At 38.4% G+C, this 26,901-nt stretch overlaps 1 protein-coding gene across 1 annotated transcript in view; it reads left to right on the plus strand.

Moving 5' to 3' along the window:
• AK5 (adenylate kinase 5) overlaps window positions 1-26,901 on the plus strand; it is a 94,528-nt gene that overhangs the window by 54,295 nt on the left and 13,332 nt on the right. Inside the window, exons 9-12 of the mRNA XM_032192516.1 lie at window positions 14,256-14,298; window positions 15,328-15,372; window positions 24,026-24,189; window positions 25,184-25,300. Of these exons, the coding sequence (XP_032048407.1) occupies window positions 14,256-14,298; window positions 15,328-15,372; window positions 24,026-24,189; window positions 25,184-25,300 (369 nt within the window). The remainder of the gene's footprint in view (window positions 1-14,255; window positions 14,299-15,327; window positions 15,373-24,025; window positions 24,190-25,183; window positions 25,301-26,901) is intronic.

A 26,901-nucleotide genomic window follows, 5' to 3' on the forward strand; every position in this document is an offset into this window, starting at 1 on the left:
AAAATATGAAGTAGTAAAAAAAAGTAGAACAACTAAAACCAAATGAAACATACTTCTCTTGAAAAAGAAAAGTCCTTATAAAAATAATTACAAATGCTTACAGTGTGTTGAAAACAGCTTTTCTATTCAAAGTGTATATACAGCCTATACTTTCTCTTTACTCAGCTCTGATAAGGCCGTATCTGGAGTATTGCGTCCAGTTCTGGATGCCAGTACAATGGAGCTACTGTAGAGAGTCCAGTGAAGGGCCACTATGATGAAGGGACTGGAGTATCTCATGTGAGGAAGGATTGAGGGAGCTGGAATTGTTCAGCCTAGGGAAGAACAGGCTCAGAAGGACTCTCATTAATGTGTACAAAAATCTGAAGGGAGGGTGCAAAGACAACAGAGCGAGGCTCTGGTCAGTGGTGCCCAATGCCAGGACAAGAGGCAGCAGGCACAACCTGGAACATGTGAACTTTCAACTGAACATCAGGGAAGCATAAGGGTGACAGAGCACTGGAGCAGGTTGCCTTCCAACCCATCCAATTTCAACCACATCATGATTCTGTAGGCAGTGGAAGATACGAGACTGTACTAGAAGTAAAAGTAAAATGTCCTATGAGATGAAGCATGGCTTGGATACTGTGCTAAGCATTATTCGTGTTACTGTACTAAGCATTACTCTTGTTACAGTGCTGTTAAAGCACTAAATGACTGACTTATAATTAAAAAGAATTTATTTTTAAAGCTATTTGCCTATCATACTGCCATACGTAAGGGTGGTGGTTTTGTAGGTTTTGGTTTCTGTCTTTCAATTTTGCATGACTCTTCTTTCTTCACAAATACTACAACTATTTTCCCAGAGTTGTGAACAAGTTGGCAAAGAATGTTAGTGTTTGTTATCCATTCAAATGCAGTTGAGACTGTTCTCATCTTTTTCTCCATTATATCAGAAAGACATCTTTTCTTGCAAAATTTCAAAGCTAGTGATAAAATCAGGACCAATAAAACTGAATTTCATCCAGTACCTTCCATCCATTCATTCATTTTCTTTCACTGTATTCAGTGCAATACTCTATCCTCACCTGCAACACGCTGCATGTTCTAGCCCTGTTGATTCCTATTAATTCGTGATCCTTTTACTGTTCTTTTTGATACGGTTATTTCAGTTTGTCTTCTTGTCAAGCAGACAGCATGCTTTTGTCTCCTAATCCCATTTTAAATTCCATTCTTTCATAAATCCTTCATAAAATCTTCTCTATCCCAAGAAACTCTTTAGTTTCTCATTTTTGTCTTGACTGTACTTGTTGTTTAGAGCAGAGTCTTTATAGGTCTTTATGTCCTATAAAGCAGGAAAACGTATTTAAATCATGTTTGGATTCTGCTGATGCTAAATTTTGCATTTTTATCAACAAAATACGTCCTTTTGGCAGAGTAAAAACACTGTGGAAATTACACTCTTGGTTCATAATGTTTGAAATGCTGTTAAAATAACATGCACAAGGAGCTTTACAGTTACAAAATAACATTAATATATGAAAATTGTACTAATTTATATTTTCCAACTATATGTTTCCCCAGTGATACATTGCACAGTCCATAAAAGCACTGACTATAGCTTTGAATGAAGTTGCATGTGATTCTTACGTGAGACTAAGTGAGAAGACTATTATGGGACCTTGTAGTCTTTGTGAATAGGAATTACTCCTTCTGCCAGATGTGGCTTTTCGGTTTTTTGTTTGGTTGGTTGGTTATTTTGCCAGATGGACACTTTGCCATGCTGGAAAAAGTGCAACACTACTACCAAACAGACAAGGAGAATTAAGTAAAAACAGTGCTAAAAATCCTTCAGTCATAGACAGATATGCAAATACCAACTGGCTGACAATGACCATCTTCAGCTCAAAGTATATAGAATTGATACTTACTAGTGACATCTAAAAAGTGTAACTAGTTCTATTGTTAATATTTTTATAGCCAGTTTGTATGGGCTCTTTTATACGGTAATAAAGAAAATAAGGGAGAAAGCAACTGTAAACATGCCCTTAGGATCCAAATTTTGTTATGAAGCAAGTATTCTATACCAAAGCAAAGAAGGGAGTGATTACCATACAGTTGTAATACCTTCCAGTTAGCCAGCCTCAAAAAGAAAATTACAAATTACTCTCAGGAAGAAAAGATCAATAACTAAATTCTGGAGCGAAGAACTGCTTGCATTCAAAACTTAAGCTCATTTTGACTGTGGCAGTGATTTAATACTCCAGTGATTTACCGCATGCTGTTTGCGAATTGTGTGAAGCACCAACAACCTTTACACTGTGAATCTCAAGTGGAAAAGGAACGCTTGTCTGGATACAAATGTGTCACGCAGTGATGTTATTGCATAGGAAATGTGTCATGAGAATGTGGGGGATAAGAAGGCTTGTTTCTAAGCAACCTTACACAGCTGAGCTGCTAAAAATGGTTGAGTTTTAGCAGAACATCTTGGTAGTCACTGAGCAAGAGAAGCTGGGGGTTACAGCGGTACACAGCGCGTACTGAAGACAAAGCCACAGCTGAGGATGAGTAGCACTTGGCACAACTGAAACAGACGTACACAGACACCTTTGCATTTATTTGTTCTTGGAATGAGGTAGGAAATTCTCCAGTGTAAACTAAGGCAATGATGTATTATCCAAGCTCTTCAGGACATGCGCTGCTTCTGCCAGAATTACCTCTCCCACCTGCAGGCAGGAACAAGGAGACCCATGGTGTGGTTTCCCTCCCCGTGTAGTCATCACCTCACCTAGCAGTGCACTGAAGTACAGGGAAGTGCTTTGGAAACAGTCCATACCTACCAGTGAAAGAGTGCAAAGCAACACTAGCTGAGACTAAGTTCTAGCGTCTCCAGAGGAACACACAGGGGAGATCAAACATTCCTTTAAAGTATGTATAATACAAAACTCAAGCTTTTTCTGAGTTTTTGTTTTTATTTTTTTTAATCATATAACAATTAAAAAAAAGCTGATCTGTTTTCTACTGGCTATACATGATTTCCTCAGGAACTAGAACACTTGTGATCACTACGTTCCTACAGCACTGAAAGGCAAAAGGGAAATACTGACATTATTTTTAAATAAAAACCAATCATTTCTAAAGAACACAAATATTAATTTCTGTTCTCAGATCTGTAGCTGTCAGATCCAGTATTACATAAAGAATAAGCTAGCTGTCTAGAACAACTGCCCAAAATAAATACTACCAAACAAATAACACAAAAGCAGTTAGTACCTCTCACTAGGAATACCTGCCAGGTGATCCACGTGGTAGCACTCCTTATACCATTTGCTGGAGCAACAGTTACACTACTCATGACTTGATTGAAAAACAAAGCACAGTAAGCTGATGAATATTTTCACCCATATTAAGACACAGGAATATCTTTATGGCCACTCACTTTTGATTGCAATGGCACAGCTTCTGATGAGGGAAGACCTGGGCTTTTTAGAACATCCTCAGTTTGCAGAACTTGCTGCCATGAACAGTGCCTGGCTGGTTTAACAAGGAGTGCCTTTTGTTGCGGAATGCTCTCAAGTGGGAGGCAGGTTTTCACTGCTCACTGTGTTCATTTTTATTTGCCATTCAATTTCTCAACTTTCACAGAGAGGTTGTTGATATAATGCCACTTGTTTCCAAAGATCAGACAAATTTTATCTTTAAGAACTGGATTTTTTTTTTTTTTAAATTAGAAATCTACCATTTGGCTTATTTCAAGTGCATTCAGGCCAAAAAGGAGCATTAAAAAAAATCACATCAGTGAATAGTATAAAAGACTTCCAGAACAAAAGAGTATCCAATTATTTTCTTGTGAAAACAAGGCTTTCAAGATGATCTTAGTCTAAATATTCCTCAGACTAGCTAACTAAAGAAGAACTTATAACATACAGTTATAAGTTCTATGATTGTGGAGTGAATACACTCCAAGTAATTGTGGAATTGAAACCTTAAAAATTTGGGAAATATGACAATCAGGGTAATAAACATCACGTAAAGTCCAAGTAAAATTGTTTAAAATATTTTATCTAACTCTAATGTTTTTGTATTTTTTGTGTTTTGGGGGACAGAGCAAACATGTTTTAAAATCTACAGAACATGAAAACACATTTTTGTGCCTCAAGGGTAACTACCAGTTTATAACTGAGGTATTTCTTCTGTACCCTCCCAGTGCTAGACCACATTTACTTGTGCAATTACATAAACGCAATGGCATATGCAAAGGAAAGACTGTTTTTGTGTGTGCGTGTATGTTGTGTTTTTGTTTTTTTTTCCCCAAGTATGTCAAAGATCTAGGAAAAGTAGATGTAAAAAAGACTGAAAGATAACAAAAGGTTTTCTGTTCAGCCGTGACAAGCAATCTATTGAATTAAGTAAATTGCATAACCCAATCTTTGATGTAAGCGCAGAATGTTTTATAATTAGAAAATGCGACAGCTCACTTGAAAAGCAACAAGCAAAAACAAAGTGTAGTGGAGGAAAAAAAGGTCTTGAAGAGATTTACTCTCATTCTAATGAGAGGAAACAACCTCTTGATTAAAAGTTGTTGCCATGCAGTGACAATTCTGCTTGCAGCTCACTGTTGCTTCCCGCCCAGAGCACATACAAATCGAGGCTGCAGGGGAGCAGGAGAAAAGCTTTAAGCAAACTGATGAAAAACAGGCTCCGTTGCTACCAAGAGTGTAAAAACATTTCTGGCCTGACCGATTATCCTAGCTTGAAACTTGAATATTCAAGAGAGATAATGAAAAGCCCCTGAAAGCCTCTCAAATGCACAAGCAGAACCCAAATGTTCCTAAAATGCCTGAGCAACAACAACTTTAAAGCCTCTTGTAATTAAAACTCTCTCGATTAAACCAAAGATGACTTTCCTGTATTTACAATGTTTTATACCATTTTTAACTGTGTTTCGACTCCGTTTTCTCTACGCCTAGAAGATTCAGTCACTTTAGACACAGTGCTCCAAGGCTGACATTACAATACAGCAAAGAGCAAACCACGTGTTTCCATTAGCAGGAATAACTTTCATTGGGACTTCCAAAGCTGCCTTTCAAAATTGGACAAACAGTGATTAAGTTATTTAAGGGGATCAGACCTGCAATATATTATATAAATCGTGCTTTCTCTTCACTTGAGAATATAGGGACCTTCTGGTATAACGGCAGTTTTATTTGCATATGGTGTGCAGCATTAATCACAAGCCTGATCAAAATGACCACAAGTACCCAGAAGTCCTTTGGGCTCCTCCTAGCACCAAACACCCCTGCAGTGTGTATTTCTCTTTCACTGGTAAACAGTGGCATCAAGTTGAACCACAGATTCTGATTCTACAGGGAAACTGGTTAAAAACTGGAGTGTGGCACAGAAAAGAATATGGACTCTTGGAAACTTAGAGAACAGTTTTGAAACTGTCCCTCAACATTTGTATTTGTTAAAGAGAAAAGAAAGGTGGAGTCCAATCCAGTTTAAGCATATCTGCAAAAAACAAACAAACAAACAAAAAAAAACAATCATGCATAAGCATCCAAATAGATGAAAGAGCTGGAGAGGCAGGCCTAACTACAGAGAAAAGATGTTTAATAGAAATGTACTGAAGTCAATGAACAATCTGTTCAGTTCAAGTTGCCATGGAAACTACCCTATTAAATGCTAAAAAAAAAAATCAGTTCTAGAAACAAAGTACTACAGTTTGCCTGTTACAAAGTGCTCACTTAATAAGCTCAAATCAACTGCATTTTGGTGTTTCTGTATCATTCTGCAAGCTTGAAGAATTATTTCTCTCTTTCAATATCACCATGGTACACTTTGATCTCACGCATATAAAAGAAAGCTATCCACTTGGTTTCTCCCCACACAAACTATAGCAAAATGGACAAGAAAAATTTCCATAAACTCAATCTGTTTTTTAATTTGGAATGCCAGAAAACAGTTGTTTGCTCCTCCTTTTACCAACATTATTTAGCTTTACTTTCTGACAATGTGTGTATGAGAGGGGACTGAACTGTCAAGGTTAGGTGAAATCTTTGTGTTTCCATCTTTCCTGTGTTTGAACTAGAAGTTGTTCCTGCAGCTGTGGTGGGCAGGACAGGACACGATTACTCCTCAGTGAGGACTTGGTTACGAGGAAGGTGAGCTCAGGCGAGTTACTGAAGATTTAAATGACAGTGACAGGATCGTTCTTCAAGATGTGCTACATTTATGCTTCACTGAATACTTCTGCAGTAACTCAGGCAGCTCTGTGACTTGTGCAAGGTGTCTGTAGAACAAAGCATTACAGTTTATCATGCCTCACCCTCATTTTTCTGGAAATAGTATTAGGATAGCATACCTCCTTTCCTAATAGCAGCTTGCCTCTCTGTTGCCAAACTAGAGGCCTTCTCCCTTCATGCACAAAAAAAGAAACACACAACTTTGCAGCTAAGTTTGTGAGTTCTGCCTTTTACACATCTACCTTTACAGCCCAGAGAACCTGTATAATTCATGGAGAATATCAGGCATCCCACACAGTTAATGCAAATAGGATCCACATCAGAACATTTCACATTGCACCTAAAGCTGTTAAAGAAATACGAAGGCACATCTAAAATCCACTCCCCAGATTTAGGCACCTCAGACAGGGCCATGGACAGGCTCTGGTCACGCAGTCCAGCACCCCAGAAGACCACTACCAAAGCCCTTCCTTCAAAGCATTTTATCAACAACTCCTATATTTTAAAGTATTAAGGAAGAAACATTTCTGTAGAAAATATTAATATTTACTAATCACTGTCAAAGTACACTATAGAATTTTATATTGACATTTTAAACTGCAATGATAGCAAGGATGCTATTTTACTACATGGGATAGAGAAGTGCTTTTTAAATAACTTATTTGTATTGAAACAGCAGGGTGGCTTTTCAGGGCATAATAGAGACACAAATAATCCTCTAAGTATTTTCTTGAAACTCTGTGTTTCCTATTTGGTGTCTTTTTCCTCCTTATGTATCAAATGACTGTGTAATCTTTAGTAATTTGGGCTTAAATACTGCTCATAAAGAGGGAAGTGGTTTGGTTTTAGAATTCTTTCACAGTGGTGCCTCTTGGATCAGTGGAGTGTTCTCATGGTTTAAATCCTTTTCAGCAGATTACTTCTTTATAAATACTGTAGAAGCTCCTTGTTGTTATAAACTAACCCATAAAACATAAATAAGTGTTTTAGTAAACTTAGAATAGGCATGGTCAAAAGTTAAGCTTGTCTCAAAGGTCGTTGAGAGAGAAAGATTTGAGCACAGCTGTCAAATTCTGTCTCAATAGCAGCAAATCACAGGATGTGAGGCCACATGCTGGTCTTATTTTACAACACCCTGTTCATGTCCTTCTCCATGCCAAATTCTTTCAGGCAATGCTCTATTTCCATATTTTAAAAGGTCTGTTCTCATTAGCTACATTTCCTGGGTCTACATTTCTTCCCTCTTTCTCCCTGCTGCAGTTCTGAGAGCCATATATCAGCACTCTGCGTGCCTGTGCACGTGTCTGCTTATTGTAATGCCTAACGTGATCAGGGCAGAGCACTGCCCCCAGCCATTGCTCGCTGTCTCAAGACCTGATCATCTGTCAGTCATGGCAATGGTGCTTGCTAATTTTTGCAGTGCCATCCTGAAACAAAACTGCCCTTTTTTTTTTTCCTTCACTTGCAGTGCTAAACTACAATTGGCAGTTTAAAGAACAGAGATTTATATCAAACGTGGTACTGTGTAGAGCCTTGGGTGCACTCTGCAGCGTGTTATGCTGGGCATGGGTTGCACTGAGCTTGGAAGGGAGCAAGCAATAGGAAATACTTCTGAGCACACAGACCATTGCAGACATAGCTAACAGACGACACACTTTCATCTAAAAGAAAGAAATAAAGGAGTACATACATCATATAGAAAATTAAATGTTCTTAGAAAACTCAGGAGATTACAAGTGAAAGTTACACCCTGCCCTTGACTCCTTGGCCATTTTGTTCTAAAAGATGGTTTGAATTGCTGCAACAAATCTTTAAGACTAACGACAGGTTACTTCTCACAGGTTACTGCACCTGTCCCTGAGTTTCATTTTCATAAAATAGCAGGGCTGACACTAGCAAGACAAATGGGTGGTAACAATAACAACTCATGGAAACAGATGCACACCACTGTGGGTTATCTCTGGGAAGTAACACCCTGAACGAAAAGTGCTTTCCAAGGAATGGGTCATTGAGTTCCACCATAACTGAATCTCGTCAAACCTTTGACATCTTTGCAGCATAATCTTCCCAGAAATCTAATTAAGACTGTCCTGCAGAAAAGCCTTTATCACCTAAAGTAAAAAAAAAAACAAAAACAAAAACAAAACTGCATTCCAGTTCTGCAGACAGCACCAACAGTGTATAATTTGAGGGATCCTTTCATTAGCATCATTGTTAGCAGCCTAAGACCGGGAGTGAAGCAGCACCGAGTCCGCAGTTGAAATGCACTGGCAGGTTTCCTACTGCACTTTTCTCTGCCGCAGTGGCTTAATGTAACAAAAAGCCCCCAGGGGAGAAATTCCACCAAGAAGCATAAATACTCAACATAGAGAATTGTTTTAGGAGTGATGATGAGGTGCAGAAAAGAGGAATGATTAAGAAAAAAAATATGTAATTTTTTCTGGCAATAATTTTGTAGGCACTAGGAACTTTTTATAACAATAGATCTACTGAAAAGTAACATAACTGTAACATAAAGTATTTTAAAATGAGCAACAGATAATAACTATGCACAGAAAATATAGCTGTTGAGTGTTCTCTACTGTCTGCAAAGCACAAAGGTGTATTTTAAAAGCCCCAGTTCTTCTTCAGTTCAGATATAATCATAGAATCACTCAGGATGGAAAAGACCTCTAAGATCATCTAGTCCAACCTTTAACTTAGTAGCATGGTTTAGTGGTGGACTTAGTGCTAAGTTCTACTGCTGTCCTCACGAGGTTAGATGTTTAACACACTGCACAAACTGCAGCTGAAGCGTGTGATTTACCAGAACATTCTTACACAGCTCCGATCATGCAAAATGCTGCTGCCCTGCTGGAAAAGGTGTACTCACAGCATGTCTTGTTTTTTTCAGTTTGCCCTTTCAAAGTTAATTTCTTTGATTTTTTTTATTTTTATTTTTTTATCTATCATGATAGTGCCTGGAAATTAATATGAATCTAAATAAATTATGCTTTTTTCTTAGTAATCACATATTATTTTTGTCATAAAATACCCTACAGAAAGTTAAAGAAAACCACATACCTACAGCAAACAGATAGCAATTTTTCTCCCTCTAAACTACTGATGGGTACTTTTCTTCATACTATCAAGAACAAGAATGAAAAATCTGAAAACGACCCACATATCCTTTAAATCAAGATAAGCACGATCTTGGTTTATAACAAATGGTTAAAAACAAATTCATTTCCATCTCTGTATGGGTATTATTTTCTTCTCTTTTCAGAATGGATAATGAAGTTTATTTTAAAAGTAAAGTGACATAGAAATTCTTGTCTTTGGTAGGAACTCAAAGGTAAAGGGGAATCATAGGAATCTAATAATCTGTCAGCATTTTGTGGATGCTATTACAAAAAATATATAATCTGCAGTTCCTGGTTGTATGCACAACAAACAAAAATCACCTCAAATAACATTAGCACTGTTTTCTCATCTTAATTACTATTAGTCCCTTTTGACACAAATAACTCCACTCTGCTGAACAGTATGAACTGTATAAGAAGATATGCCTTTTGGGGAAAGAAAAGCCTTCAAGTCAGAGTGTATTCATAGTGAATCTTATCTTATTTACACATATTCATTAGTTCTGGACCAGAGGAGGTCAGAGCACAGCAGCTCCCCCCTTTCCAGAGGCATAACTCAACGCGAAGCTTGCAGAAAGCAGCTCAGCCTCAAAGAGTGATTTGAGTCACAAATCAAATTTAAAGGCAAGCAACTGTATGGCTCATAAAATCTGTTCCCAGGGACCATTGCCCATACACTGGGTTACTTGCCGGTTTTATGTATCTCATCAAAACCAAACATTCATTCTTACAGGGAAGCAGGAATTTAGAAGAGAAATTCTACAGCTCAGCACTGACCAGCCCCAGTTTCTTCTCACACTTAACTTCAGCTTCCTAAAGCTTCTTTATGCTTTATAGTCTGAGTGCAGCCAAACTGCAGGTGTAAGGGCACCTGTCAGTGACACGAGATTTTGAAAAGCAGAGGCTGCTGCACATGTCTAATCTGCAAGACCAGCCAGATAGGCATATACCTTCTAAGGTAGTTGCAAAGAGATGTCAGACTCTACAACCACGCAGACAGTGACAGACTGGACCATGCTCATGCAGAGACATTGTATATCCTGAGGGTGCTGGACCTCATACTGCTTTCTGATATCCCTGACCATTCTTAATCAGTGAGAAAATTTATTTAATTGACAGCTGAAGTTGATTTTGAGGGTACTAGATGTAGAAGCATTAAATTAAATTTCAAATGTTTCTAGATGATATTATGTTATTAAGGAAAATGAGTTCAAAGCAAATATATTGTGAACTAAACAAGTGAAACTTGGAAATCTAAGTCCTAAACATGGCTCTACTTCTACATATAATTATTTCTTATTGACAAGTCACCTAACATCTCTGCTAAAATTAAAATACTGCAATTACCTCCATTCCCAAAGGAAGTTCAGGGATGATTTATGGGGAACTGTAGTGTTCTTTGAAGAAATAAAATGCAACAGGAGTATAAGTGTTTCACATACCTAACAGCAGCAAAGGGAGATCTACACCACCACAGCATGCTGAGAAATTGGTGGTTATATACACCTACATCCCCATTAAAGGGATGCTGATGACATCACTGTAATAAAACTATAATCAGTTCTTGCTTGTACTTTCTACTTTAGTACAGTATGACAACATGTATAGTTATATTTGCCTATTTTTCTATTTTTTTTTTTTTTTTTTTTTTTTTACTTACAGATCAATTTTGATTTTTCCTTATTCCCACTCCACCCCCCTTTTTTAATATATATATTTTTACTTGCTCAAAGAATTGCTGGTATGGCACAATATGATAGATACATGTGTGTAAAATATTCAGCTAATAACATACAAATTGCCTTCAGACCAAGATCAGACATAGTTAGGGTCTTGCTACTATTTTTTGTTCTAACTTCTGCCAAATAACTCAGAAGAAAGGGTGAAAATTCTCACAGAAACAAAATACAAAGTTACTTGCAAGTTGAATATTATCCAGATCTGTGATAGAGATTGGTTGACTTGCTGAAGCATAAGATGGAATATTCCTTCTAGGGTTTGCTATCAGCTGTGCCACACTAATTGATGTTTTCAGATAATATCTGTAGACATTACATGGCTTCAGAGGCTGCTGGAATTACAAACCACTCACCTTTCTTCAGAGCTCATTAGATACAAGATTGTCTTCCTCACCTTGCTTTCAGCTAAATGGAGACAGCTACACCTAGAATACCACTACTGTTCTGCTGCTCTATCGCTGTATTCCTGATGGTGATGTTGTGTAAATTATATTTTGGAGTTGGTGATACTTTTCTGTATGCGGTCACTCGCTAAATCCAACAGCTATTTTCCAAAGCACTTTGGTAAGCAGGTGGAACAGTGCTTTCAAGCCAAAAGAGGTTCTGTCATTCACAGGTTACAGACCTTTTGCTAGAAATATGCTGTTAGAAGTAAGTATTGTCAAACATAAACCATGAGCACAGTGGGATTAACCAGGATGCAAGCCTCCTACTCTCCACAAAGGACTCCACGCTGTGAAGTATGGCTTTCTTGACCCAAATCAGCAGGAAAACTGATTGTACTTTCGAGGAGACTAGGAAGAAATGGGTAAAGGGAAATGGTTCTGTGTAGAACTTACTAACAGAATAACAAAAGCTGTGAACACCTTATCCAAACTGACTGTGGCCCCACTGTTCTAATTTGTTCCTCCAAGCATTTCTCAAAGCTCCCCTAGAGACCAAGCTGTCAGGACCTCTTTCCACTCTGAGCTAGGTGCCATTGAATTCTGTGTGGGAAAAAAAAAAATGTTTTTATAGCATGACTTATTCTGTGAACTGTGGAGAGCTTGTTTTGCCATGGAAGTTCAGTGGGGCCAGCAGTCCCACTCACATCAAGCTGGATGTTGAGTTGTCCCCCTAAAATTATAGAACAGGTGCCTTTTGGAGGGGAGAAAAAAAAAGTGGAAAAAAAATTACTTTTCAAAACCACTATTTCTATACCTGAAAGATGAGCAGGTACTGGTTTAAACAGGATTTCTTATTTTGAATTTCTGTGTTGGTCAGCGTGACCAAAACTTCTTGTTTACCTACTTTTGAACTGTAATTAGAATCTACTTCAATGGCTTTTCATAGCCCTTATTCCTTATGTGAACATGAGTGGTTAGCTAGTTAACTTCTTGGTCTATTAAAGCAGATAAGGTTGGCGAATAATAACAATTTAAAAAAAAGAAAAAAAAAAAAAGGGCTGATAGCTTGTTTAGCTTCACCTTTGTCTCTAGTTCTTACATATTTTAGCTCTAAAAAATGAGAGCTGTTCCTGACTTAAATGGACCTTTATTATCACCTGCTGCTCTGAGCAGCCCACCAGGGTTAGAGGCAATTTCATTCTGCAATTACAGGGGAGAACAAAGTATATTATTTAAAAGAGCATTACTTGAAAGAAGGAATGCCACATTCATTTGATCACAAGGTAAACTGGTGACTGTGATCTTGATTTTTAAAGAAACCTTACTCTAAATTTTGTCCCTAAAGTGACTTGCATTCATAAACCTTCAAAGGCATGATAAGAAGCTGAATCTAAAACCAGGCCTTTTATATGTAACATATCCTTTGGAGGGTCAAAAATTTTATTGTATTATTACTTCAAAAAAAAAAAAAAATGCAGGATTAATTCTGTCACTTGAGTTGTAGGAAAAAAAATCTTTCATTTTGACATTTTTCCCCTGGAATACTCTTGCAAACTTTAATTTTTCCTTCTGAAAGAAGATAAAGGCAAACCTGCTGCAGCATAATAGGCTGAGAATCACTGCAAATCAGAGAATGAAAGTGTTCTGCGTGGTCGGTGTAATGGTACTTCAGCCTAATGAAGAGCGCTTGTGTTTCAGTGATAATGGGAACACAGGGAGAAACCTGAAAGCATAGTGCATGAGCCCTGCAAAATGCAGCAGCCAGCGTTTATCTGTTCTGGTCACCATGCTGTTCGTTCCCCTTAATCTACGCACGCAGCAATACACGGTCCTAACAGCGGGTGTTTCTGACACCATACTGAAGGAGAACTCCAAAAGACTATAGCCTGATAACCCTGCACTAGTGTTGAATACATAGAATTCACAAGGTTATTTTGAGGGGACTAGCACAACATGTACTGTGCTGATATGGTGCAGTGATTATGTAATATATGCATGTTACTGGCAAGGTTATTATCTATATTTTATAGACTAGATTATGGCACTGACAACGTGAATGTATCGGCACTACATAACCCAGACTACAACCTACATATACGTATACAATTCTGATTTATATGAACAGCAAATAATTCCCACTCTGATGCTCTTGCTGGCCAGCATGCACAAATTTTTGTAGGTTATACCATACAGGACATGGCAAAATAACCCCAAATGGCCAACCATCAGGGGAAAAAAACAAAACAAAACAAAAAAAAAACAACCAACCATACCAAATTTCCCATTTCCCTGGTGTGATCCCTCTTTTAGTTTAGCAGCCTTTATAACAAGTTGTAGCTTGCACTGCGTTCTGAAGGTCAACAAATTCAAGTTGGTTTAAACCAAAGGCTAATTTTGTCTTCATATTGTAGCTCACTTCTAGCACTTGCTCCAGCGTTGCCTTTCCAGCACTTACAGTTTATCATCCACACTCCCAAAGCAATTCAGCGTGCACAGTGGCTGCTTATTTGATGGGCTGGAGCTGTGCAGCTGGACACTGAAGCACACAAAGCACAGAAATCAGTGTGGGCCAGTGAATCACCTCCAGTTACCTTTGCTTCTCCATGTTCACATTGTACAGACTTGAAACAACATTCCTGTGACATTGTTAATCTTGTCTCAACATACATTAAAATTCAAAGGGTTATAAAATGGAGAAGATACAGACATACAGATAAGTAGACAGAAGTGATGCAAACTGTTCAAGAAAAATCTATTTCAATTTGTCAATTGCTTAATTAACAGGAGGAGGATCAGTCAAGTTTTTCTGGTTATGGGAGCACAGGAGGTGAGTTTCTTTTTCAGTATAATTTCGCATTTAATTTTGAAACCTTTTATTTCCCCTTATATTTAAAAAACTACATAAAAAGGAAAATGAATTCAGATTATTTATAGTGTGAAAGTTGTCTCAAAATATTACCATGTAAATTCTCTTTGAACACAAAGCTTATAAAAGACATTTCTACACTCCAAAATTATTTGAAAATATGACTGTTAATTATATCAGATAGATGGTTTCAGACATTGGCAGTTATGAAAAGCTTGTTGGAAAGTACAAGCTGCTAAGAGTCCAAGATGAACATAATAATTAATGAAAACCTTCTACATCTAATCACATGTAGTAAGAGATGTAGATGCTTCTACATAACACACTAAACAAAATTATATGTAGTAAATGAATGTGTGTTGGAAGTGGTTTACTGAAAGACATAATAAAATTCCAGCAGGCTCAGATGGTGCAGGATTGCCCTCTATCTTGGTATAATTGGGGCAGTAACTAGGACTCAGACTAGAAGGGATTGCTTTAAAAAAAAAAAAAAAAAGAAAAAAAAAGCTTCATTAAAAGGTAGCACTTCACTGCATACAATAGTTTTGATACTAAAATGACACATTATTTGGCTGATCTGAGACAAAGGAATTTAAGACTACATCTCAGATGTAGTACACCAAATATAATCTTAATAGGATATGGACACATTTCTGTACCAATTACAATCTAATTATACATTCAAAGAAAGATGCAATGGCTCAGGAGGCACATTATTACATCAAGATGTATCTGCTTCTCATTTTTTATTTAAGTCAATGTATATATGCAAGGTCTAGTTTTCAGGTGACTTTTTTTTTTTTTTTTTTTTTAATATATCTGCAGCAACAGCTACAAGGCTGGGGGATAAATAAGCAAGATAATTGTGTCTTTTGGTATGCATGGTATTATAGCAGAAAGCAAATCCAGGGGAAAAAAATCACTATGGAAAGTAGGCAAGACGAAAATGAGTAGGTGCTGCTAACTCAAGAATTTGTATTTTTATCTTAGATTTTTCAGAAGACCTGAGGAAATCAAACATCATTTTTGTAGTTGGTAAGTAGGATTCCTTATCTAACTGCTACATTCGCAAATCCTTGGCTTTTGGTTTTAATTCTATGATTTCTTTTAAAGTTTGGCAGAAGGGTTTGGCTGAGTATTTACACGACAGTGGTGGTGCAGTCTTTGGAAAAGGAGGTAGAAATTAATATCATGTTCTTAACCTGGCACTGGCCATGCTAACAATGGCTGTGTAAAGTTCAGAGCAGGAAATATGTCCAAGTGTGAACTGATTCAAAGTGACCTTAGTTCTGCAGTTACAGCGCTGCTGTGTGATCCCACATGACAGAGCTGTCTCACAGGCATTAGTTAAGACTACTAGCTTGGACTTCTGACTTATAACTTTAAGGTTTAGATGAAAGAGTCAGGTCTCTTTACCTCTTCATATACAAAACATCTTCTGTAAATACCAGTTTCACTCCCACATTTGCTTAACATGGCATTAAAAGTCAACGGAGATTCAAGCTTTACTTTATATTTGCTTTCTGTAAGTCCACAGAGGAAAAGCATCATGTCAATATCCATTATTATATAAACATGACTAACGTAAGCCACAAACACTTGGAACAGCCTTTTGAAAAACATTATAACCAGAAGACCAACAAGTTTCAAGAGAAAGCTGGAAAGGATCATTGCTTTCTTTAAAAAATCAGTTTTTCAGAGCAGTTTTACAAAACTAAGCAAGATCAGTACATTTCAATGGACGTAAGGAGAGAGACCCAAATATGGGTGTTACAGAAAAAGTAAGTCACTTTGTGTGTTCATTTTCCTAAGGAAAAAAAAAAAAAAAAAAAAAAAAAAAAGGAGATGTGCCTTCTGAAATGAGTCATAAATAAATGTCTCCTGAATCCTGAATAAAACTTCCAAAATCATTTCGATGCCAGCAGGTCAAGAGAGATGACCTCCCTACTGCTCACTGGGGAAGCTGCACCTGGAGGACTGCCTCCAGCTGTGGGCTCCCCAGCAGAAGATACCGACTTGCTAGAGCAAGTCTGTGAGAGGCCAAGAGCTGGAACAGCCTGGAGAAGGAAGGCTCCAGGGCAAACTTACTAATGTGTGTGCCTGAAGCACCTGAACAGAGGAACTGAAGATGAGGGAGCTAAACACTTATCAGTAGCACCCCGTGACAGGAGAAGAAGCAGTGAGGACAACTTTAATACACAAGAAATTCCACCTGAGGACAAGGAAACACCTGTTTTTCTGCTGTCAGGGTAGTCAAACAGTGGAATAGATTGCCCAGAGAGGCCATAGTCTCCATCCCTGAAGGTACTCAAAACCTGACTGGACTCAGTCCTGGTCAGCCTGCTGCAGCTGGCCATACTTTACCAGTGCTGAAAATCCCAAGAGGTTCCTTCCAACCTAAGAAGATCCTGTTAGTAGATGGCATGTCTGTGTGTTGTAATTCTAGCTTACCTTATCTTATTCCAAATAAGAGTTGACTCAGTTTATTGCAGATATATATTGCATATGATGCGTTTGACATAATTAGGTTACCAAACAGCTCGTTGGAGACTTCTCTTAGGGGAAAAAAAATACATAACACTTAATTCTCAACCTTCAAGAAAACTGTAATTCCACACTTACTGGAGTACGTCTTCTTGCTGTTTGCCACAGTGACAAATTTTCCCTTCTCTCTGCTTCACATATCTTACTGGGAAATTACATTTTGGTTTGTACAGACATTAAAAAAAATGTGAAGCAGCTCAGGGAATTTTGTCTTTAAAATTGCCTGTGGTAAGGCATATTTCTCATATAACTTTGGAGTGCTCTCTCCTTTTCAAGGAGTGGTTTTTAACTCCACTTAGATTTTTTTTTTTTTAAATAGACCATCCACTAGTCATCTTCCAGCTTGAAACTTAAAATTCACCTCTTCTCTATTTATTCCTGTCCTTAAATCAATTTCAGATTTTCCATTAACTTATTTCTAGGAATGGAGGAAAAACCAGCTTAATCAAAAGCTCAAGTTTCCTTCACGGAAAATGTTATAATAAAAAATTTGACTAAGTCCAAACATGCAGTACTTTTCAACAGATTATGTAGAATGATAAAAATTTTCCCAAAAATAACCTCCCAAAAAACTTCTTGAAGTCTGATGTGAGGTGTGAGGGTAATTTTTCTGTATTTTACTTTTTTGATGTTACCAACATGAAATTGCCAAGGTCTCTCATTTGGCTGCAAAATCTTCATTTTGCTAGAGCCAAGTAGTGAAGATAAAGAGTGTTATTTTTCAGATTTTTTGCTGGCACTAGGTCAGAGTGGCCACAGGGTCATTTTTCTTGGGGCCTTTTCAGGCAAGTAAATCTGCATCAGTAGTTTGTTGACCCTCACGCACTCCATGTTTAACACTATACACACTAGTCAAACACATACTATTTACCTGGGCAACAAAGTTGCCTTACACATGACTCAAGTCTGATCACTAAAAATTATGCAAGGAAAAAAAAAAAAAAAAAAAACTTCCAAGAAACCTCAAAGGAGCAGAACATAATTTTCCAAGAAAATGCAAGCTGGGGTAGGGGGAGCACCCCAGAAATTCTCAGTGGCCAAGTACCCCATCTCAGTGGACAGCTGAGAACAAGTGCATGGAGCTGGACGGGCTCAGCCCTTCATACCTCGAGTAGAAAGCAGTCAGAGAGACTTGAGATTTGAACAACTTTATCTAACTGAACTTAGCCCTGATTTGACTAGAAGGTTTTACCAGAATAGCTCTCTAAGTTATTCTTCAGTACTTGCAATACAGCTCCTTCTACAATCAGATAGGCATAGGATGAGTAGTACTAATAATTAAAATTCAAATCAGTCCACATGCTAACTGTGAAAACTGATGAAAGCTGTTTTCTCTGACTTTCCATGTAAAGAACTCCAACGTTTTTTCTTTAGCAGGGATAAAACCTCAGTGATGCCCCCACGACATGCAGTCCAGGTTGTTTTTTCATTAAAATCCTCTTTCAGAAGAAAATATTTTATTTATTTTTAAGTAGCAGCAGCATACCTACATGGTTTCACTTAATCTTTTGTTCAGGACTTTAGTCTAGGTGCTACTGAGGAGCCTTCAGATGTTATGTTCTTAAGCTAAGCTTTTTGTATTTGTATAAATAATTCAAGTAGCCTTAGTAGAATTGCCAAATTGATCAAGGCCTCCAAAAATCATGGCCTGAATATAAAGATAGTTTGCCTAGGATTACTTTGTTTTCAATTTTGACTTCTGAGGCTCCACTGTACAGCTAGATTTCACCTACAAGCACTTTCCCATGACACTGGATATCCATGACACAAGGCTAATACCCACTACAAAAGCAAGGTATATAAATTGAAATATTTTAAAATAAATGGTGATATTCTTGTAAATTCTGCTGCTGGCATTTTATGTTGATGTTCATAGCGTGCAATATATGTCTGTCACTGCTGTATGATAAACTCACAAGATTTAGCAGGTTTAAAAAAGAGACACTCCAGTCTGTCGGTATGATGGTTTTCCCTTTACTAATACTTCTGCCAGCAAAGCCAGTTCACAGACTGCTCACGTTGCTTGTTCCTCTCCCTGCTTGCTCCCCATGGCAGTCCCAGCTCCCTTAGCATCATTAATTCATCCGTTTATGCTGCTGTGCTCTAGGCCAGACCAGTACATTTGAATCACATGCATAGATTTGCAGTCTTTCATAGTTTGAGGGTGACTAGGGCCTGAGGTAGAGCAGGTGTAAGTTTGTTGGAAGATCTTTTTACGATCTAGTGCAGGCTGTGGTTAAATATTCAGAAGTGCTGCTCAGGCAGTTGTCATTTCTCCCCACCCACTGAGAGCACTCTTTTCCTGCCCTTGAATGACTCTCCATGAAGCATTTCTGCAGTCAATAAAGCAGGAAAGGTGATCGCCTAAGTCGGCAGGGCTATCAGTAAGTTATTTATCCCAATATCTTTTTATACAATTTAACAGGCAACTGAATCAACATAATGGAATAGAAATCTGTGCTAAGAGAGCACACAGACCTTTTAATCCCAGTTTGCTTACAGAAAAATCAATATGCCAAACTACATGTAATTTTTATGCTCTGTCTAGTACCCTGGTTCTAGATATTTGCTCACTTTTTGCACCAGAAATCACAAGTTGACACACAAAAGATTCCAAGATACATCTCACTGAGCAATGGAATACGCCTGATCTCTAAATCTGTGCATTTTTATTAGTTCAGTTAATCATAGAATCATAGAATATCCTGAGTTGGAAGGGACCCTTAAGGATCATCAAGTCCAACTCTTGACACCACACAGGTAATGAATGAACTTTAAAGCAATATGTACTACACTCAGAAATAATAACATAACTGACAAACATGCTAACATTGAAGAACTGCGAGTACTCAGATTCTGTATGCAAAGGCCAACAAAAAGTGGTGTGCAGTTTTGCTATTAACAAAATACATGCTGAGTGCAAAACCCAGTAATAACATGCATCTGTTTGGACCATTGCAGTTAGGACTTTGTCTCGAGGAGGGCCTCGTGCCCCCTCCTGCTGCAGCTCACAGATGCTCTGCTTTTCCCTGACCTTGCTGCTGAGCAGGGAGCTGCACAGTCAGCTATGGTAGGAGCCTGCAGAGTGCAGCCAGACAGCTCCTGGCTGCAACCTCTTCACACAGCTGTGAGCCTGATTAGAAAAATGGAGAGGTGGTAGAAGCCCTCCTACATCTTCATTATCTCATTAAGGTGTAACCACACTGGCCTGACCCTGACAGCCTCTGATCTTCACAAGAAGGAGCTGGGTCAGCTTTGGCAGTTAGCTCCCCATTGCTTATCTGCTGATCAGGAACATGCCCAAAACAACTGTTCCTTGTAAACAAGCATGCATGGACATATTCAAGTTCAAACTCCACACACTTAATCTACATTTTCCTATAGGTCACAACACATTCATAATTTCTCTGGGCATTTTCTATACTTCAACATCATATGCACAAGTTAGAAAAGAACACAATCAAATGAATAGCAAGTTACTTTGAATCAGTTTGTCACTGGTTAACACAAGCTTTTCCCCCAAATATATGTAGGCAGAATAAAAGATGACAGCATACCAAAAAGTGACAGTGTTCACAAAGAATCATACACCTTCGCAATGAAAGTGGGGGCATGTTTTTCTCCTCCCAACAATCAAGCTATTGTGGAAACCACCACCTTTCTCACAGCCTCCAGTTCTTTATGTTTGAAAAACAGCATAACAAGCCTTGTGGTGAAGGCTTCCTATCTGAAGATATCTTTGTAATAGCTTTTGTTATGTTTAATATGCAGCTGCTGTTTTATTATAAGCTTCCCTCAATTAAGTTATTTTTCTCTTTTTTTTTTTTTTTTTTAAAGAAAGATGCATAAATTTAATAATAAGACCCTCTAAAACAATAAAATATCAACTTGTAGCATTGCAAAAACTGTGATATACCTCACCATGGAGTTTGTTTGCTGTTAAAGCCACATATGTAGCACTCCTTTAAAGTACGTACCCCAAGCAGAAAGGAATTACTAATTAGGAAGAAAGTGCCCTTTCCCATCTTGATAGCTCTTTTGCAATCACATTAACTCCCTCTGAAGGCCAGAATTTAAGACATTACTAATATTCAAACTTCATGTATATAAATTAATACTGCCATAAATGCTGAGTACACTCAGGAATGCTGAATTCCCTGGAGGCATTCCGTCTCCTTTCAGATCAGGCAAAGTAAGAGTTGCAAGCCCATTTGTTGATAAGAAAAACACAAGACTGTAAAGTGGGTCCCATACACTTATCAGGCAATAGGATACTTGGCTACACATCAAGTTATGCAAAATTAATAGGAGTGGCCATGAAAATTACCACTTTCAGCACGTAGCTGTTATTTAATTACATCTTCTCCTCTTTAAAAGGCTCAGCATTTTAATATCAGCTTTGTTGGAACTCTTCTGTGAAAATAAACACAGTCAACTTTAATGTTTTGGGAGAACACTAATGGTCATTATGGCATATATCCTGCATATTGTCTCACTTTGCTAACATTCTCTTTAAAATACTAAGAGATAAAGGTATTATAGAAATGCATTAGCTTTTCTGAGGATTTATCTAGTAACTAAACAACCTAGAATTGTTCTTGTATTGTTATTTCTGAAAAGAGATCTAGTTTTATTTAGTATGTGAAGGGACGCCATGGAATTTCTATTTTGGCTCTACATTCAGGAGAGAAAGTTACATAGGATGTAGAAGGTAATTTTTATTACTGGGTATATTCCAAAGAAGTAGGATAAAATTACTGCACTGCTAACGTACAAGTCCAGAAGACAGAATATGTAAACAAGCACATGCACACCCAAAATTGCTCATCTAAGAAACAGACCAGAAATAGTTTGTCATTACAGATATTTACGTGTAGTTTGTCTATAATGTCTCTATATCTGTTCCTCCATAGCCACTCTTACTTACTCCTTATTTTCCGCCAATGGCTGCTTTTACAGAAGTATAGTTTTCTTGTTATTAAAGCAATACAATAACAGCACGTAACCCACACTGGAAAGAAAATGACTGTGAAAAAGGCTCTCTAGCTAAAATCATAGCACAACTGTGATCCTCACACCACAGTTGATGATTATCTTTGTGAATCTGAAGTAGAAGACTGCAGGTTACACTAGACAAAACCGCTCCTTTGTTGCAACTGCCTTATGACCCAGATTTTATTCTCAGCTGCAGTACTGTATTTTCTCTGAAAATTATAGACTTGGTGCAATTATTTCTTAAATTGAATGCAAAAGGTAGAAGAAATTTCAAGGTGGGAGGAGATGATGCTACATTCACTACACTGTGAATGTGTTATTCCTATCTTCATTAACAGAAAGATAAACAAAAGCAAAAAGCACACTGCTTATCATCACTTATTCTATCATCTTAAGTCCACATAACAGAGCCATATTGGTATATCTGTGAGTCTCAATAGTTAATAAATATGCAAGCCATATGCTTTTTATTTTTTTTTTTTTTAAAAAAAAAGGAGGTTTTTAATAGAGCATGTTTTTTAATCTTTAAATTTAAGCATACAGCCTTGCCTCTTCCTTTGATTTTTGAGCAGTGTCCACCTGCAAGGGTATAATTACCTCCTACTTAAGTAGTTCTTCCAAATAGATCCATCAACAATCATAAAAAAGCTGCTGACTGCCACACACCTTGAAATTTCTCCCCAAATACCAGTATCTGCAACATGAATTTACTTTCTAGGCGTCCCCCCCACCCTGGGCGCCAAGATGGCCGCCTCAGGCTCTCCCACGGCCGCACCTTGTGGAACACTCACCTCAGCTCCTCCAACAGCTCTGGAGGTCACCACCACAGGGGCAGGATCCCCAGGATGAAGCTTTTGACCATTTTGGTGATCTGACCAGCCAGCGTGGGGTGGCTGCTGCTCAGTGAGTGGCTGAGGAGGCCCCTGGCCTCTCACAGGGTGAGCCATCAGGGCTCAGAGCTGAAGAAGCCGCTTTCCTGTGAGGAGGTGTAACAGGGCAGTGCCAGCACCCAGAGCACGAGGCAGCATCCCCCAATCTCTGAGCAGACCCCATAAAAAATACCTGCCAGAGGTAGGGTGTTTGGGGACTGCTGATGCAGTCCCAGAGGAAGCAGGATGGCTTGAGCTGTATCCCTGAGCCACTGCTGACAGGAGGACACCTGCAACACCCACCCCAGTCGCTGCCCTTCCCTTCCCGCCCTTTCTGTCACCCACAGGCCCCCGGGGAGAGGCAAGACTCAGCCCACAGCTGTGGTGGGCTGCAGGTGCCTTCCCTTCAACTGGTGGAACAATCACCTCAGCAGCTACACCCCAGCTGTTGAGACTGCCCTTATGCCTACAGCCATTTGAATCTCAGCCCTGGTTCAACATGATTTTCCAGCTCCCATATGAATACAGGGTGAACGAGTGGTGACAGGGTGCCATGCATCACTGAGCACTAGGTCCCTACGTTTCCCTGCAGCACGTGTAAAGAGCAAGTTGATACCATGGTATCAGGGAGCAGTAGGATCAAGCCTTCACCATCATTTAGCTGCTTCTGTATGTGGCTTTTGGTTATCGGCAGATGTACCAGCACCTGTGAAAACTCTCCAGCTCAGGGGAAGAGGAAGCAAGCTCGGTGAAGTTGTGCTCTTGTATTTGCCACAGGGCAAAAGGATTTAGCTGCTGTGCTCCCACATATATGCCACATAACACAGTCAGGTTTCACCATCTCTGCTTATACATTTCCATTCCACACAGCTGAGGGCAAAATATTTCCTTCACAGGGATGCAGGGAAGATTAATTTGCTAGTATTTTTTGCAACTTGCAAGCCTGAATGTGTATGGAATCAAATCCCCTCCCCTGCTCCCTGTTTAATGTTTTTCATTGACACGGTAATTGTGTTTTAGGAACAGGTTCTCTTTTGCAAGACATTTCACATTGTTGTGACTCCTTTGATTTCAACACATGGTTTTGGAGTCAGCGGTGTAGTGTATCGGAAAGGAATTATATGATTTGTTCTACTATATAGAGTGTCTTTACTAAAAAAAAAAATACTAATAATAAAATTGTAGGCAGTCATATCAATTTCCTTCCATTTTCTCAGTTTCTATAAATTGAGAAAATGCATTTCTTCCTTTCTAATTATTGACATTTTTCCCTTACCAAGGTGGTCCTGGGTCTGGCAAAGGCAGCCAATGTGAACAGTTAGTGAAGAAGTACGGATTTACTCACCTGTCCACTGGTGACCTTCTCCAAAATGAGTTATCGTCATTATCAGAGAGAAGTAAATTGATCAAAGACATCATGGAATGTGGTGAACCTGTGCCAGCAGTAAGCTACAGTTTTATCTGTGGTCCTAATTGTTAAGAGCAATGGTAGTATATAGATTGTCTAAAAGGGTGGAAATAAGAGGTTATTCCGATTTAAGGAAAATGAATCTGCAACTTGAGGGAGAAGTTTCCTCATCGCCCGATCTGTGGCACTTCTCTTCCCTTTCTGTGCCAGTAGTTGTTTACATTTCAGACTCCCGTACACAATATAGATTACTCAAGAAATACAGTGAGACAGATGCTGTACTATACATTGCAGAATGTAGGAATAAGTACAGGAAACAGAAACTTTATGTCCATTTTATAGCTTTGCATTTCAAATTCAGAGCTGGTCCTCCTGGCAGCTGCTCTAATTTACAATACCTGCAGCGTTTCCCTGCAGAGCTGGCTAACATCCCAGTGTAGCTGGACTGCAGTTTAATGGAGACTATGAAGACAGTTTGTTGTTCTCAGCTGAACTTGACTTTCACATGGCAGGTCTGCAGCCTGACCTCTTGATGGGTCTTCAGCAAGTGCAGTTAGATCGTAGTATGTGCTTGCTAATGAAATTCACTGGGAAGTGCTGCTCACGGGAAAATAAAAGCTACCATGAGACTTGATTTTGATTGCTTTGCTCTTCAGTGTGTTTGATAAGAAGGGGTGTCTTATCTCATTACATGTAATATAATTATATCAATGACAGAACGAAATGCCATCAGATTAGAAAATGCAGCAGCACTGCCCCCAAAGTTTCACAGATATTAACATTAATTTTGAAACTATGAAATATTTCCAGCTATCCAGAGGGTACTTTAGAAACTCTTGGATGGGTTGCAACACTAGATTTGTGTAGCATGTGCAGGTACCAAAGAAAAACACCTGCATTTGCAGGACATGCTTTTAGCAAAACAGATCAGAGTGGTTCTCAAGGGCATAGAACTAATGTTGGTATAACAAATAAAGATACCAGACTTTCTTATTAATTAATCAAGTAACTTCCTTTCTTTCCAATGCAGGGTATTGTCCTTGAGCTACTGAAGGAAGCCATGGTTGCCAATTTAGGGGACACAAAAGGATTTCTGATTGATGGTTATCCCCGGGAGCTGAATGAAGCAAAAGAGTTTGAGAGCAAGGTGACCATGTAGTTGTAATTCTGTTACTTCTCCTATTAAGATAGGACTGTACTTCTAGTGCTGCTAGGGTGCCCATCTTCAGTGGATTGCAACAGGGTTTTTTTTGTAAAGAGCCAATCCATCAGCCCAAAAAATAGTTTTGCTGCTGATCACTGAGACTTTGGCACCCCGTTAATATAGTTATTATAGCTTTTGCCCTTGCCTATGCAGACAGTAAAGCCTTATTTTAGCTAGATTTTTTTATAAAAACTGGGAGCAATTCTCATTTAGTGAAAATTACCATTTTAGAATGAGTTTTCTAATTCTATGGGATGGGTGCTACACTTCTCATGAAAATATCATCAAGCACTGCATGGTGGAGGTACATGAAGGTCTGTGTCACCACAATTAATACCTCCTACCATTAAGCCAGCTCTGCTAAAGCTTGCTGCCACTTTGAATCAGTAAACAGATTAAATTTTTGTCATGACTAACAGGTGATATAACCATAAAAAGAGTGTTTTGCAAGTGACTATGTGGCAGTTTTGAGAGTTATTGATTTCCTCAGTATGTGCTAAGACTTACTTAGAAATCTCCGCTGTCCATTTCTCAATCTGCAGAAAATACTCCGTATAAAACCCATGAGTGGATTTACTAGGGCTTGTAAGAAAGGAAATGTTGATTTAAGGGAAATAGTTAACTACATGTTCTATCAAATTACACTTCACAAATGTCCTATGCATGCTTGAAGGGTAATAAAGCTTTAATGAATTATCTATTTTCTCTCTGAAAACAGCTGCTTTATTTAGCTGATTAACACAAAAGCCTATCAAGACTTACAGACAGCATCAGAAACTAGAAAAAATAATGGGCAGTAGGAGTTGGTAGAGAAGCCATTCGCAGAAATGTTGGCCTATTAGTTCCTTTACTAAATTGCCACAGACCATTAAAAAGACATTAGAGATTTCTCTTGTAAATAACTCTTGGAAATCAGTGTGTCTTGGACTGTGGCATTGCCAGGCAAACAGGTCTTAATCCAGTGCAAAAGCAGAGCCCCTTTCAGTTCCCATAGACACAATCGCAGCAAAAGATCTTGTAGTCCTGAACCTTCTTTGCCATTTGAAGTAAAATACAAGGACCCCAAGGGATAACTTTGGAATTGCTATGTCATACCTGTTTTGAATTGATGCTTCCACTCCAGCTTTTGCAGGGTGAATTTGGCTGCTCAGAAATTCTGTGAATTTTTTTTTAAATGACTCATTAGTGAGATAATGCTCTGCAATTCTTTCTAAAGGGTGGTCAGAAGTTCTTCCTATGCAGTAATGGAATGAAATGCGGTGGATATAAATTAATGGTGGCAAAGTGCATGTGAATAATACTACATATCTACACGGTGTACAAAAAACATAATTGTTAACAAAGAGCTGTTCTATTTAGAAGACTTTAGGAATAGTGCTTATATTTAAAAGATTGACAGCCCTAACTAGAATTAGGTATGTAGAAACAGTTTATTCTCCAGCACGTTTTGCCCAAATCCTTTCTGTGCTATAACTGAACTTTTTACTAGCTATAATTCTAGAGAAGCAGAAGTCCACAGAATAATTTCTCCCAATCTTAGTTCA

The sequence above is a fragment of the Aythya fuligula genome, chromosome 8 (assembly GCF_009819795.1).
Source record: "Aythya fuligula isolate bAytFul2 chromosome 8, bAytFul2.pri, whole genome shotgun sequence".
Taxonomy (NCBI): domain Eukaryota; kingdom Metazoa; phylum Chordata; class Aves; order Anseriformes; family Anatidae; genus Aythya; species Aythya fuligula.